We start from the raw sequence: 14,143 nt of genomic DNA, 5'->3' as shown, positions 1-14,143 counted from the left end.
AAGAAACTTAAACGGAAAACATTGTTCCAACCTTAATCGGAAGTTGATATTTTCTGATGTGGCAATCCTTCGTTATACTGATACGAAGTGGAGCGCATTCTTCCACGCAGCCCAATATTCCAACTGGTCTTTACAACGAGGATTTCTGTGGCTTTCCACTACAGAAGAATATGTATATAGGGATCAGCTACGTACCTGAACACATTACACAAATTCTCCATTGTTTTAGTGAAATCGCCTGATTTAATAATAACAATGGCAACACTTCGAGTCCAATCCATTGCAATGGGTGGAATAGAGGCAATACCTTCTCAGTTTATCAGAGCAGACCACGAGAGGCCTGTTTTGAATGCTCCTACTGTCAAAGTTCCATCCATTGACATGTCGAAAATAGACGGATCAGATGATCAACGTCAACAGACGGTTGGATAAATAGGAAAGGTGGGTGAAGAATGGGGGATATTTCTAGTAGTTAATCATGAAGTTTCAGATGATTTGATCCGACGATTGCAGGCAGTGGGAAATGAGTTCTTTGCTCTTCCCGAAAGAAGCGTGTGCCAACAATGCTGAGGAAGGGTGTCTGGAAGGCTATGGGAATAAATTGGCACATAATATTGAAGGAAAGCTGGGGTGGACTGATTACTTTTTCCATGTCCTGTGGCCTCCCACCCGCAGGAATTTCAACACCTGGCCTAAACGTCCATTATCTTATAGGTAAAAGCTGGTCACTCTTAAACATCACACACAAAAGAAAAATTAAGCTTGAAAAATTAAGTCAATTTTGACTATTTAACATCTTTAGTCTAAGAATTGAGTCTTAGTGTGGGATATTTAAGTCTTTCAATTATAGATTTATTAAGAATTCGTTTAAAATTCTTTGTTTAAGTAATTCATGCTAAATCATATGAATAAATAAAATGTATTATAACTTTATTATTAAATTTAGAGTAATATATCAGATTTGATAATACCAATTAGTTGTTTTTCGATATGTCCTTGTGACTTTTTAAATATTGATATTGTAAGTTCCACAGAAGTCCGATATGTGTGCTTTAACTCTGCTTGTGGAGAACCAAGTTCCTGAAGTACAAGTTCGCAAAGACTCCAACTGGCTTGCTGTTGATCATCACGTTCCAAACGCCACTATTATTATTCATATCGGAGACACACTACAGGTTTTTATGTTTGTCTCTTTCCCTTAACTTCTTTTCTACTATCTTTTCTATTTGTAAGAAGTAATAAGGGCGACGGAAGTGTGACGTTGATAAATGGGCAGATTTTGAGCAATGGAAAGTACAAGAACGTTTTCGACAGAAGCGTGGTGAGCAAAGACAAAGTTAGAATGTCATGGCCGGTGTTTTGCTCTCCTCTGCGTGACAAATTGATAGCACCCATAAAAGAGCTCCTCGATGATAACAGTCCTGCTTTGTTTAGTTCCAAAACACATGCTGTCTACAGACGTTGCAAGATAAACAAGATCGACAAGTAAAACCACGTTTGTCCGCATGTAGTTGTAAAAAGTCTACTCACTACTACCACAATAATGGTATAATGTTACCCTTTTAGTGACAAAACAATAATGTATTTTGTCCCCTTGAACATGCTTAGTTCCCAATGATTGAGTGTGATGTTTTATAGATGGGACGTGGCTATATTCCATCAAAATTGTATAGTTGATCGATTTTCAAAAGATCAAAAATATAATGGATTTTTCTAAAAATTTCAATGTTTGATCTTCATGATCTGCATAGTTTTGTTGATATTGTGAAGGCCAACAGTCACGTCATTGTTCCTTCCAATAATTGAGCCTTTTGATTTCCAAAGACTCTTCATTTGTAATATTATTGGAGCCCTTTTATATGCTGCTCCTGCTCATTTGTAATCAACCTTTTTACATATTAATCTAATACTCTGCAGTCTGGATGTAGCTACTATTGTGGTGAACCAGGATAAATTTGGTGTTGTGTATTTCTTCTTATTGGGACATTTTTATTTCTCTATTTAAATCCTTTAAAGTTTGTAGTTGAAAACAACAACAAAATTGGTAATAAATCACTACATTTTCGTGAATGTGGGAAAAAAAATAAGGTTTGACTTCAATATTTCTTTAGTAGAATTTGGATGGAAATTAGTTTGTCCCTTATAGATGTTTTTCATATTGACATTTGTTAAGTTTAATATGTTTAATAACTATTTTAAATTTTGATGAATGATTTAAGGGTAATAACATTATTTTGTTGATTATCTCAAGTTAATGAAGAATAGTGTTATAATATCTTGGTATTCTAGTTTTTAATCAATTGATAGTTTTAGAAGAAAAGAGCTAATGTGTGCTCATTCTAGAATGTTACATTTCTAAATATTTTATGTTTAAAAAAGAATTCAAGTCTATAGGGTTAAATATGATGCTACATCCATAATTTCTATAAAGGTATCTAAAATGGACCTAAGAAGTGACAAGATCCACGGAGATGTATTAAATTATGTTTGATGGTGCACTAATATTGCACCACACGATGTTTTTATTTTTTTTGGAATTGAGAGGCATCTTTTCATAGACATGCATTGATGGAACACTTTTAGTGCTCCACTATAGGTCTATATTATTCACCTGCTAGTTTCTTTTGTTTACCTTACTATTGAACCCCACCCATTTGTTGGCTCCTCTCGCCAAGTATAATATTTAGAATTAGGAGTAGGTGAGATTACTAATTTGATGTCACATCACTAATTTATTGATTTCAATCTTAATATATACATAGTAAAAAAATATTTAAAAAGATTATGAAACTAAAACTAAATAAGTTGAAAATATGATAATTCAAAAAGAAGAAAAAAGAGAGTTGAACTTATGTGAAATTGAATATTAAAATTAAAATTAATGGGAAAAGTACTAACTTATGTTGCATTTGAGACTAATCATAAGGTTTCATTTGAAATAGGTTTTAGCTAGGCATGGTTTCACTAAAAAATTGTAAGGATCAATGTACATGGTGCCCATGTAGTGCCACACATGTAGCACTATCGTGGTGTTGACAATTTCTTTAAACCAAGTCCAAGAACTCTAAAAAATAATATAAAATCTAAAAACATTGTAGCAATTCACTTTAACTTAAGTTGATATCTAGATTCACGGAGTAGGGAGGGGCTTAGGTAATATTTAGCCAAAAAAAGTAGGTGTTTCTTTTAAATATTTCGTGTCTTTATTATATCTTTTTTTTTTTTAATGGTATTTTTATGTGTTCTACGTAATGTTTCCTTTTGTCTTTTAGAAAATTTATATTCATAGTGAAATAGTTTACATTGTTATTTAGATAAGAAAAACAAAAATTTTGATTTCATTACTATACATTGCAACTTTTAGCTAATGTGTTTCAAAATGTTAGAATATTAGAAAATATTCCAAAATAGTAGGAGGAAAAAATGTATCGCATTAAAATATAAACTAGAAAAATAAATTAATTCCTTTAAATCAAACCAATATATAAACTATATAAAACATAGATCCTAAAAGTATGACATAAAATAGTAATGTTCAAAAAAAAAACCATATGTCAAGTATCACTAGTAAAAAAAGGGGCCTTTAGATGTAATGTTACTAGCCATTTGAGAAATGTTACCCATCAATAAATTACATCAAAGCCTCTAAATTGTAACCCTAAGTCTAACCGTGTCCAAGGTCATAAATTATGATGCATAACCCTAATCATCATCCAATCCTAGTCATAACTAAGTAAATATTGTAAAATCTAATTTGAACCCTTAATTGAATACATCTTCTCCTTTTCATCAAGACCAACACATATCATTCTAGATGTTTTTTCTATCAAACACATTGATTATAAGGCATGAACAAGTTATTTTATTTATGCAAATTATTGGAGAGGTTTACTTAAACATGGTTTTTGGATCTATGTACACGTGTAAATATGATTAAATTGTAAATTACATCATCATTTTTCTTAAAATATGTAAATTGAATATATATATATATATATATATATCTCACAACTAGATCATCATATTGTATGTTTTACATTTATTTTAAAATATTGTGTGTGTGTGTGTGTGTGGCATGTGCATTTGGAGATCTATATATACGTTTCCATACTTTCATATATATTTTATCTACCGCATGACATCAGGTGAAAGGGAAAGCAACTACTTATTCAAGAGAGCCTAGGGTACATGGGGGTGGTAATGGATGGCCCACTCGTAGATCTACTAGATCTTGAGAGGAAAGGGGGTAGTTATTTATTGAGAGTATTGATAGAATGAGATGTATTATAAATGTTCTCAACTACACCTTTCAAACATCTACTACTACCCTTCATAATAGGGATAAGATGAACATCATTAGACAAGAGTTGATCAATATGATTTATTCAATTCTATCATGTAACCCATATGATAGGATTATTGTTTATGCATTCCATATGTCTCTCTCCCATAATGTCACTATCACTATAAGTATACATAAATTAGTATACATAGATTATCATTAAGGTTTCGATTGATATGGTAGAGGTCATATTTCTTCATTACTAGGAGATAACTTAGGTGAGAGGATATCTTATTATTAGGTATATGAGCACTTGATCTTCTTCCACCAGTTATATATTCTGAATGGTTGGCTTCTTGTTATAGGTGGCATGAGTGATGAGCCTCAACTTTATTTCTACATACAATTAATTGTAGAATTTCATTAGCACTATGAGGTTTTTTACACAGATTTCCCAATCCATGTTGGGTAGGGGAGGGGACAATTAGATGAAATATTTAGACAACCTAATGTTGTGGTTCCTTAATAAGTAGGAAAAGGTGGGTAGAAAACTTCTAGTTATGCTAAAAGTTTTGAAAATGGTTCCTGTAGGAGAGAGTACAGTGGAAGAGACCATGAGCAATATCTATTGAGCTAGAATTTCTAGTATCAAAATATATAGGTTCATGAGATATCAATTGGTTGCTTGGGGAGATACATATTGCATTCACATTCTCATTTTAATACCAAATATACATATGTGTACACCACTTCCTACTAAAAATAGAATGGACTAGGAATTATACAAAAAACATTAGTCATGTTGCAAGTTGATGTTATAGTCAAACAAGAGATGGGTTTGAAAATAAATTGTCTCCACTAAAATCTTTTTGAGCAATTATTTGAACAAGTGGGTTGTTCCTACTTTAATTTTTAATTTAATTACTTAATATTGTAAAAGGGTCTTGTGAAGCCACTTTTAATGCCTTTATCTAGAGAATTCATATTCTTTATACCTAGAAATGTTATCCAATCTATTTCACTTTGTTCAATTGTATCATCATGAATGTATTCCTCAAGTGGGTTTCTCCTACTTTAATTTTTAATTTAATTACTTAATATTGTAAAAGGGTCTTGTGAAGCCACTTTTGATGCCTTTATCCAGAGAATTCATATTCTTTATACCTAGAAATATTATCCAATCTATTTCACTTTGTTCAATATCTATCACAAGTTTTGTCCATTTTTTACTAGGTTGTTATTTGTAGAGTTATTTATTATTCTAGTGCACTAATTTAAAAGTAAATATTATTTTTTCCTTTAGTTAAAGTAGAGGATTCTTGAGAGATGTCATTATGTGAACTCATAAAATTTATTCTTATACATATTAGTGAATCAAACAAACATGAATTTAGTAGGCTTAGGTTACAAATACGAGGGTTTAATAAATAGCATTATAATTTTTAAAAATTTGAAAGAAGTGTGAGAATGAAAAAGTGACCAAATTTATTTGTAAGTGAAACAAACATGATGCTTCAATATAAAATGATCTATGAGTAAAAACAAATGTTTAACATATACATCTAGTCAATCGTGTCATTTACGAAGGTAGTTTAAAATGAAAAGAACTAGCTTAACAAAGTGATATAAGCATGTATAACTACTTTAATCTTCACTTTTTTGTGAGTTTATATAGTATTTATTGAAAGAAACATGCAAATATAAACATTAATTTTAAATATTATGTGACATATAATCATGATTTGATGAATTTATTGTAAAATATTAAAATAGTACAACTATATTAAATTCACCTCCATAAGAGATACAAAGAGACATCTTTCTTTCAATATTCATCTTTATTAAAAAATTCATTTAGAGTAAATCAGAATTTTAAAACTATATTATCCTACATTATTTGTATAACAACCTAGGCAAAGTCATTGAGACCACTTGATTCATCTATGGGTTCCTGACTAAGGATTGGTTAAAAACCATCCTTGACAAATTGATTCAAGTGGAAGCTGAGGACAAGGACAAGGATGTTCCTAAGAAGGAGGAAATCCATGGGATTGAAAAGGGCATCTAGCCCTATGTCTTTTCCTTTATTTTTTTCTATGCTTATGATTAGTCATATGAACTTGGCACCCCATGGGGTCTTTATGTTTATGTTGTTTAAGAGGACTCATAGCTGCAATTTTTGTAAGGGCTAATATTTTATTTTATAGTCTATTATGCATATTAGTTTAAAGACTGCTAGTACTATTACTCTGACTATGAACATATATTGCTTTTGAAGTATAAATTTGGTATTGGTTAGTTGGCTGGGAGGTTATCTCCCACTATTTATTCATCCTTTTTGTACTTCAAGGTTAGCCCCCCATCTTGTTGGCTACTATCAATTTCTTCAAAAACAATATTTAAGATTTTAGTGATTTTTATTTAAATCACTAAGGTTAAGTGTAGAAAGATGGAGGAAAAAATTGAGGAGGGGGAAAGATTTTTTATAGGAAAATTTTAAACATGATTATGGTTGTCATAGTTGGAAAATAATTAAAGGAAGAGGTACATTTACTATCAAGAACTTAGAAGAATAGGTAAAAAGGAAGAGACAAAAGGTAAATAAATATACCTTATCAGTCTATTGTAGTAAACAGGTACACAAAATACTACTAGTGAACTAGAAGACAACTCCTATTGGTACAAAGTTGCAAAGCCCATTATCAATAAATAGAGAATGAAGTGATCAAGTAAATTGAATTATGATTTTGCATAGGGTGAAATGTGAAGCAACCTCAATTACTTCACATCTTGGATGTTTCATAACCTTACACCTCAATAAAGAAGTTAACAATATCAATGCCTTGCAATTCCAACTCTAAGGTAAATAGATCCAAGAATATTAGTTTGATCCAAACCATGAAGGAGAACTAATACAAACAAATATCTAATGATTATAGAATTATAGAAATAATTTATGATCCTTAAAACCCTAATGATTTTCTCACTTTTGTGCAACTCCAAACAATGAGAAAAAAAGGTTCCAAACCTAAAATGTGAGATCTCTTAAACCCAAAAATCTTAAGGCTCTAGATCACATTTCATTTGGAATGGAAGGGTCGATCTAGAATGGTTAGGTTAATCTAGAATAGGATCATGGTAACACGACACCCCTCATCTTCAATATCCAATTGCAAAATAGTTTTTGAATATCTAAAGTTCTACGAAAAGGATATCCAAATCTATGCTCTATTTTTCCTTTTGAAAGTTTTAACCTGGAAGAAAAATAGCTTTGGTTTGTTGATGGGGCATATTCCTTGGTCAAACACCAGTTTAGGAATTAATATTGAAATTAAAAGAATTAAAATTCTAGCTACAAATGTAATGTAAATGCACAAATTAACCTTACAATAGCATGATATCTCAAATAAAAGGTAATGAGATCACTTTACCAATTGAATGGATCAAGAGAGTGAGAATTTAGAGGGATGAACATGGAAGCCCTCTCTTGATGACAACCTCTACTATCACAAAAAGAGAATGTTAGGTCATGAAAGGTTGTGGCATGGGGATGGAAGATAGATGATAAAACCCCCAAATGAACTCCTTGAAGCTCCTTGAAAGCACCTCGAATGCAAGAGATATCCTCTCTAGTGGCTTGGAAAAGGATATCTTCAAGTATAACTGAATGCTTGAAATGCTTGAATACTTGAATGTGTGTATGTATGCCTAGATGCTTGGATGAAAAATGAGGTAGATGGATGTGCTTATAAAGGACAAAAATAAACTTTCTACCATCAGTTGGCCACATATAAAATTAATTCCTTGGATCAACCCTGACACAAGGCTTGAGAAGGGCGTCCAAAAATGGGTCTTGGTCAAGGACACACTAAATCATTAATGATGTACGACATCATTAGTGATGCACTAGGTCCTTGATTCCCAAGTCTAGAAACCCTTGAGATTCCCTCAAGGTCTTAGAAAAGGTCCCAATTTGGGGCAATCAAGCATAGATCTCAATAAAATCTAGTATTGATGTGAAAAAGAGATTTTTGTGATTAAAGAAAGGGAAACAAAAGAAAAATATCAAAGGAAAACACTATGGTTAAGAATTTTAATTGTAGGAAAATTTAGGCTACTCTAGGTGGCTTTTCTTAATCCAGTAAGCTTCACTACTAAAGAATGTTTGCACATAGAATCAATAAGAAGAGATCTACACCTTGTCTCAACCAAAGCCCTATTAAATGCATGAGTAAAAAATGTGAAACTCGGTGGGAGTCTCAACTATTTGTAGCATGAAATCACCTATTGTGTAAACCAAAGTGTCAATCATAGGTGAGGCATTGACAAGGATGGATGAACTCAACAAAGTTAGATTCAAGGGTTTGAGGATTTTAGAGAGTAGGATTTAACAAAAAATGTTGCATGTATGATGAGGAATAACACAATTCTGGCACCCATTAATGACAAAAGGTTTTATAAGAGATAATGTTGGAATAGGAGTCATAAGTGACTTGGATGAGCATTTTATCTAATGAAACCCTAGATTGCCACATCTTTGTTTGAGTATGATATTCCAAGCCTTTCCTTTCCACCAATTGTTTGTTCTCTTGTAGAAAATTAACTTCAACCAATGTCTCCATGACATTGTCATTAAGGGAGGCATGTCACTAATGACATAACTAATGGAAAAATAGAACATAATATTTTAAATGGAGAGAAGGAACTTCTAGCTTAATTTTATTGAATAATAGATGCAAATTTATACAATAGCTAGACCAAACAACATTCCTAAATGACTACTAATTAGAATGACAAAAAAGTACTTCATGATTGACAATACACACATAAACTTGACAACTAAGTAAAACTTATGGACACGTAACTCAATACATCTACAATAAGAACTTGATTCAGACTAAAACTTTGTGACTCACACGTAAACTAAACTTATGTTGCCAACAACTCAACAAGGTTTGCCACATGTGCAACATTATTATTGACTACTTTTGAAACATTAACTCCACCTCCCTACCCTTATCACATTGTTTGGTTTCTTGTTTTGCACATTGCACTTGACTGATGTTATTGTTATTGGTTTCCATACTATTACCCAAAAATATACATCACATGTAGAAATTTTAATTTAATTTGACATATTGGCACTTGAATGAACAGAAAATTAAAATGTTATTTAAATATAATTTTGATTTACTAGATTTGTATGTTGATATTCTTAATAAAGATATATAGAAATAAAAAATGATTTGACATGTCTAAATATATAATATATTAAAATAGTGTTAGTTTAGTATTAATTATGAGAAATTGTAAGTGTTCCTAGAACAAAATAATTTTTTTAATGTCCATATAAGAATCTAGTCTTAATATTCTATTTTCAAATTTTATATAGAGTTCGATAAGATATGATAAGATAAATTTATTACTATCCAACGGGAGACCAACAAGGATCTATGGGACGAAAAAGCTACATAACAAGAAGCAAAGAACCAATAGACCACCAAATAGTGGTCGGGAAACCAAGAAAAGAGAAAAGAAAACCAAATATAAGACATAGACTAAGGGTTTTTCCTAGGTTGGAAGAAGTCCAACACTGAAGGATACAGACCCAGGTGAGGGAGAACATGTAGTTGTCTTTGAGATCTATTGGTGGGCTGACATTGATGAGTATGAAGATGAAGATAAGCCTTGCAAGGTCGCACGGATTTGGAGTGAGTAGTGGTGGAGATATCCGAGGGCCACTTCACACCCCACCCAAAGGGTAGGGGAAAGAAGAAGTCTGTAGCGAGTTCCTTTGTGACCTGCTTCAAGGGAAATAGAAGTTGTAGGTTGTGATCATGAAGCTACATCACCTCCTGGAGATAAAGTGTCAAACATATCTTATCTGTATAGCTAAAGAAGGAGGTCAATGAGTTGCACTCTTTGAATAGACAATAAAATCTCCCTCTAATCTCATAATAAAATGGGCAATGGAAAATGAAGTGTAGCAATAATGATTTATTGCTTTTTAGGAAGAGTCTACACAATGATAAATTGTTAGCCTTTAATTTGAGAAGTCTTGGATTCAAATCTACTTAAGCTTAACTCATGACAATAATTAATCTTAACAAATAATAATAAAAAACAACGGGTGCATGCACCAAAGTTCCTTCCTTCATATTTTTATGGTTGGCTGAAGTAGTATTACATGAAGGGGAAATTAAGTTAGTTACAACTTGTTGATGATAAAAAATTTCAGCTACTTTAATAAATAAAAAAATGTTGGTTACTTAAATCAAATTACCAAAATATGTAGTAAGTTTGAGGGGTAATATTAATGGTATAAAAGAAAATTGAGCAAAATTGTAAAATAGTACCTAGTAAAACATAGTCTAAACTTTAAAAAAATAACATTTTACAATTGTAAAAAATAAACATCAAATGTAAAACTAGAAATAAATATATATAAAATAAGAAATAAAAAACATTTAACTCTATATTTGAACTAGGTAAGATAGCTAGTAAAATATAGTGCAAACTTAAAGAAATAACATTTTACTTATTACTAAAATAAACATCAATGTAAAACTAATAATAAATATATTTAAAATAAGAAATATAAGACATTTAACTCTATATTTCATATGACTTCATCTTCATAAATTATCTTAAATAATAAATATATTTAAAATAAAAAAATATAAAACATTTAACTTTATATTTGAACTTGATTAAAAAATATAGATAGGGATAATTAATTTTGATTAGACATTCATTTGTGAGGTGGACGATAAAAATGGTTGTTTTTAAAAAAGTTAATCCACTTGTCACAAATGTGGAAAAGATAAAGTTATAATTAATACATTCATTAGTAGAGTTGTTAGAAAATACTTGTATTTTTGTTTTAGAGAAAATTGAATTTTTTCATTGCCTTTTTTTATCATGGGCCATACAATTTTCAAAAAATTGTATTTTTCAGTTTCAAAAAAAATGCAAATTAATATAAGTTTTGCAAATATTAGTATATCTTCAAATTTATAGATTTATGTAACTAATATAGAATCTCATGATTTCATTAGAAACTAATAATAATAATAATAATAATAAATACTCTAAAATTGAACCTATTATTAAAAAAAATTAATTTATTGATTTTTTAAAAATTTAATAAAAAACAAACATAAATAAATAAAATATAATAATATAATTGGATTTTAACAATAAATTCTTATTAGTTAGAATATTCATTTTGCCCATCTTCTTTGAATGACTTTAGTACCGTTACAAAGGCGTCTTAAACTCGATGAAAAACAAATTATGTCTTGTATGAATTAATGCACCAGGCTTGTATTGAAAATCAGAAATAATCAAGATTGAAAATCAGAAATAATCAAGAGTACATCCAGGTGCAGTTATTGCTATTACCATACTAAAACATGAAGTCATCATTGACGTCTACAACTGCATAAAGTAGTCCAGTTCTGATCCAGTTATAAATCTAGACAAAACAATGCATCGCGGTCCAGTCAAAATATCACATGTCAAACTGAAAAGATTCGTTAATAAAGCAATTTATCATATTGCCTTCAATCTGTTCACCAGCAATTCAAAATTACTTGCAGAGCGTCCTCCATTACTAACTTCCTCCTCTGCCACACCTCTTAATCTCTCTGCAGCTCTTCTCACTCTCACTCCCTCCTCCCCTTCCATCAACAATCTAATCTTTTCCTCTATTTCTTCGCCTTTTATAATCCTATTCCCATCCTCTGCCTTTTTCACCCCGAATCCCAACTTCCATTCCTCGGCCATTAGCCTGCTATTAAAGAACTGATCCACTGCAAGGGGAAACCCCAACATGGGAACACCCGCCGAAATGCTCTCCGTAACGGCGTTCCATCCGCAATGGCTGAAAAACCCTCCCACCGCAGGATGTTTCAGAATCTCCGCCTGTGGAAACCAGGCAGCGATTAAGCACCGCTCTTTACATTCCTCTAGAAATCCAGTCGGCAACATGTCTGACAAATGACTGGCCTCTCTATCTGGACGAAGCGCCCACATGAAATAGCACCCGCTCTTCATGAGACCAGCGGCTATTTCCCTTATCTGACCTCTCGTCACGGTGATGAAGCTGCCGAAGGAAACATAGATGAGCGACCGCGCCGGTTTTGAATCCAGCCATTCGCTGCAGTGCTTGTCGAGCTGCTGCGAAGAGGGGGAGCCCTGCATGATGAATGGGCCCACACAGTGCACGGGTGTTTTGTGGCGCTGTATCTCAACGGCTTTGGAATCCAAGGCGTAGAACGAATTCGCCACAATCCAATCTGCCGTCCTCACATTACCGAAGCATTCTGCTACTTCATTGCCCAAAGGAGACGGAGGGATCAATTCATCTGAGAGGTCCGTTGGTTGTAAAGGAAGCGACCCCGCAATAAAATCCTTCCACCGTTCTAACCCTGCAACGAGAGAATACCTTCCAAAATCAGTTTTTTATTCCAACCAAACCCTTAACCATGCAAATGAAATCATGATCAGTTGGAGTTACATACCCAAGCTTAAATGATAAAAGACTGAAAAACTTGTGACAGACATTGGACAGAGAGAAACAGAGTGGAGAGGCTGTCTATTGGCGAATGGAACAACCCACTTGAGGAATACGTCGGCGACAATACACGTTGCAGGTGTTCCCGAGAGTTTGAGATTTGTGAGGAGTTGGGCCACATGAGGTTCCATGTTTGTCAGCGACTGAAAAAATCCAGGCATGTTAGCAAACCTTTCGGATTCCCTCACCACGCAGTCTGGAATGATTGCCGCCTGGAGGTTTGGATCTTTTGTAAGAGGATTGTCGTCTGCCTGTGTAAGCATCTTGTGCCATGATTCGGTCACCACGAACGAAACGGGGATCTGGTGAGAAGCGAGCTTTAATGCGAACTGCATCATCGGATTAACATGGCCTCGGCCGGGATATGGAATCACTACGGCACGAGTTCCGCCCATTATTTCCCTTTTCAATTAAGCGCCGCAAAATTCTAGATCTCAACAGAGCATATAAAGTTGTTCAAATAAATGGTCAACAAAATTTGTTGTGGACACAATTTTTTTTAGTGGGTCTCTTGTCAGGCAGTAAAATGACAGAGAAAGAAAAAAAATTCAAACACGACAGGAAATTAACGAATGATTCCTAACGCATCTCTATTTTTGACTGGAAGCGGCGTGCAAAGACGTGCAAGATTAGATTTCTATGAATCCATTGTCAGAAGTCAAAGTTTGGGTGGGGAGGACTGTTATTATGCCGAAGGCGTTTCTTTAGTGTCTATTTCTTTGTATGAAGAGAAAGAGCTCATTTTTCAATCTGACGGTTCATATCACAGTGACTACCATCGCAAGAATCTCAGCCGTCCATTTTGTGACTACCTCTAGAGTCGATGAAGAAACCTGTCCCGCATCCTCCTTATGGCTGGTCATGACTACCGGACAATTTTGTTCGACACGTGTACTGGATGAAGCGGTTTATGTTGCTGGTAGCTATAGGAGCTATGAAGCCAAATGTGCTCAGCAGGGTTGTCGAATCAAGTGTATTCGAGTTTGACAGCCCTCCTTTATTGAAAAATCTGACAAGTAATCGGTCGGGGTCAACAACTAGGACCCATAGAAAAATATTACCTTATTTTTTATCCGGCGCCATTTACGAAATTGAGCAAAATGAAACGCCTACCTTGCCGAAATGATGGGCTTTCGTGCATGCCTCGACAGCACAATGCTCTCACCAAGTTGGTTAAGCTTCGAATGCTCGAATAAGGAAAGCGAAGGGAATGTCAACATATTAATCATTAGCAAAGTGATCCCCCTTTATGTGTGCTAGCATTTATGGAATGAAAGCAATAA

At 33.1% G+C, this 14,143-nt stretch overlaps 1 protein-coding gene and 1 pseudogene across 1 annotated transcript; one reads left to right on the top strand and one right to left on the bottom strand.

The window, feature by feature from the left end:
• Nucleotides 1-255: 255 nt before the first annotated feature.
• Nucleotides 256-1,489, top strand: LOC149561159 (flavonol synthase 1-like; annotated as a pseudogene).
• A 10,117-nt stretch (nt 1,490-11,606) lies between these two features.
• On the bottom strand, nt 11,607-13,275 carry LOC149561158 (UDP-glycosyltransferase 86A1-like). Its single transcript, XM_089823755.1, has 2 exons — nt 12,808-13,275; nt 11,607-12,714 (listed from the first exon to the last, which is right to left on the bottom strand). Exons 1-2 carry the CDS (start codon nt 13,253-13,255, stop codon nt 11,837-11,839), a joined length of 1,326 nt encoding a protein of 441 aa, XP_089679881.1. The 5' UTR covers nt 13,256-13,275; the 3' UTR covers nt 11,607-11,836.
• Nucleotides 13,276-14,143: the final 868 nt, after the last annotated feature.

Source organism: Cupressus sempervirens, chromosome 4, assembly GCF_028749045.1.
Source record: "Cupressus sempervirens isolate cs-2001-9-10 chromosome 4, ASM2874904v1, whole genome shotgun sequence".
NCBI lineage: Eukaryota > Viridiplantae > Streptophyta > Pinopsida > Cupressales > Cupressaceae > Cupressus > Cupressus sempervirens.
Note: the sequence above shows the minus strand (reverse complement) of the source record. Positions and strands in the feature narration are given on the sequence as shown.

Coding starts and splice junctions, on each gene's coding strand:
- LOC149561158 (XM_089823755.1), bottom strand. CDS start 13,255: ATGGGCGGAACTCGTGCCGTAGTGATTCCATATCCCGGCCGAGGCCAT. Junction 12,715..12,807: donor CTTTTATCATTTAAGCTTGG/GTATGTAACTCC, acceptor CTCTCGTTGCAG/GGTTAGAACGGTGGAAGGAT.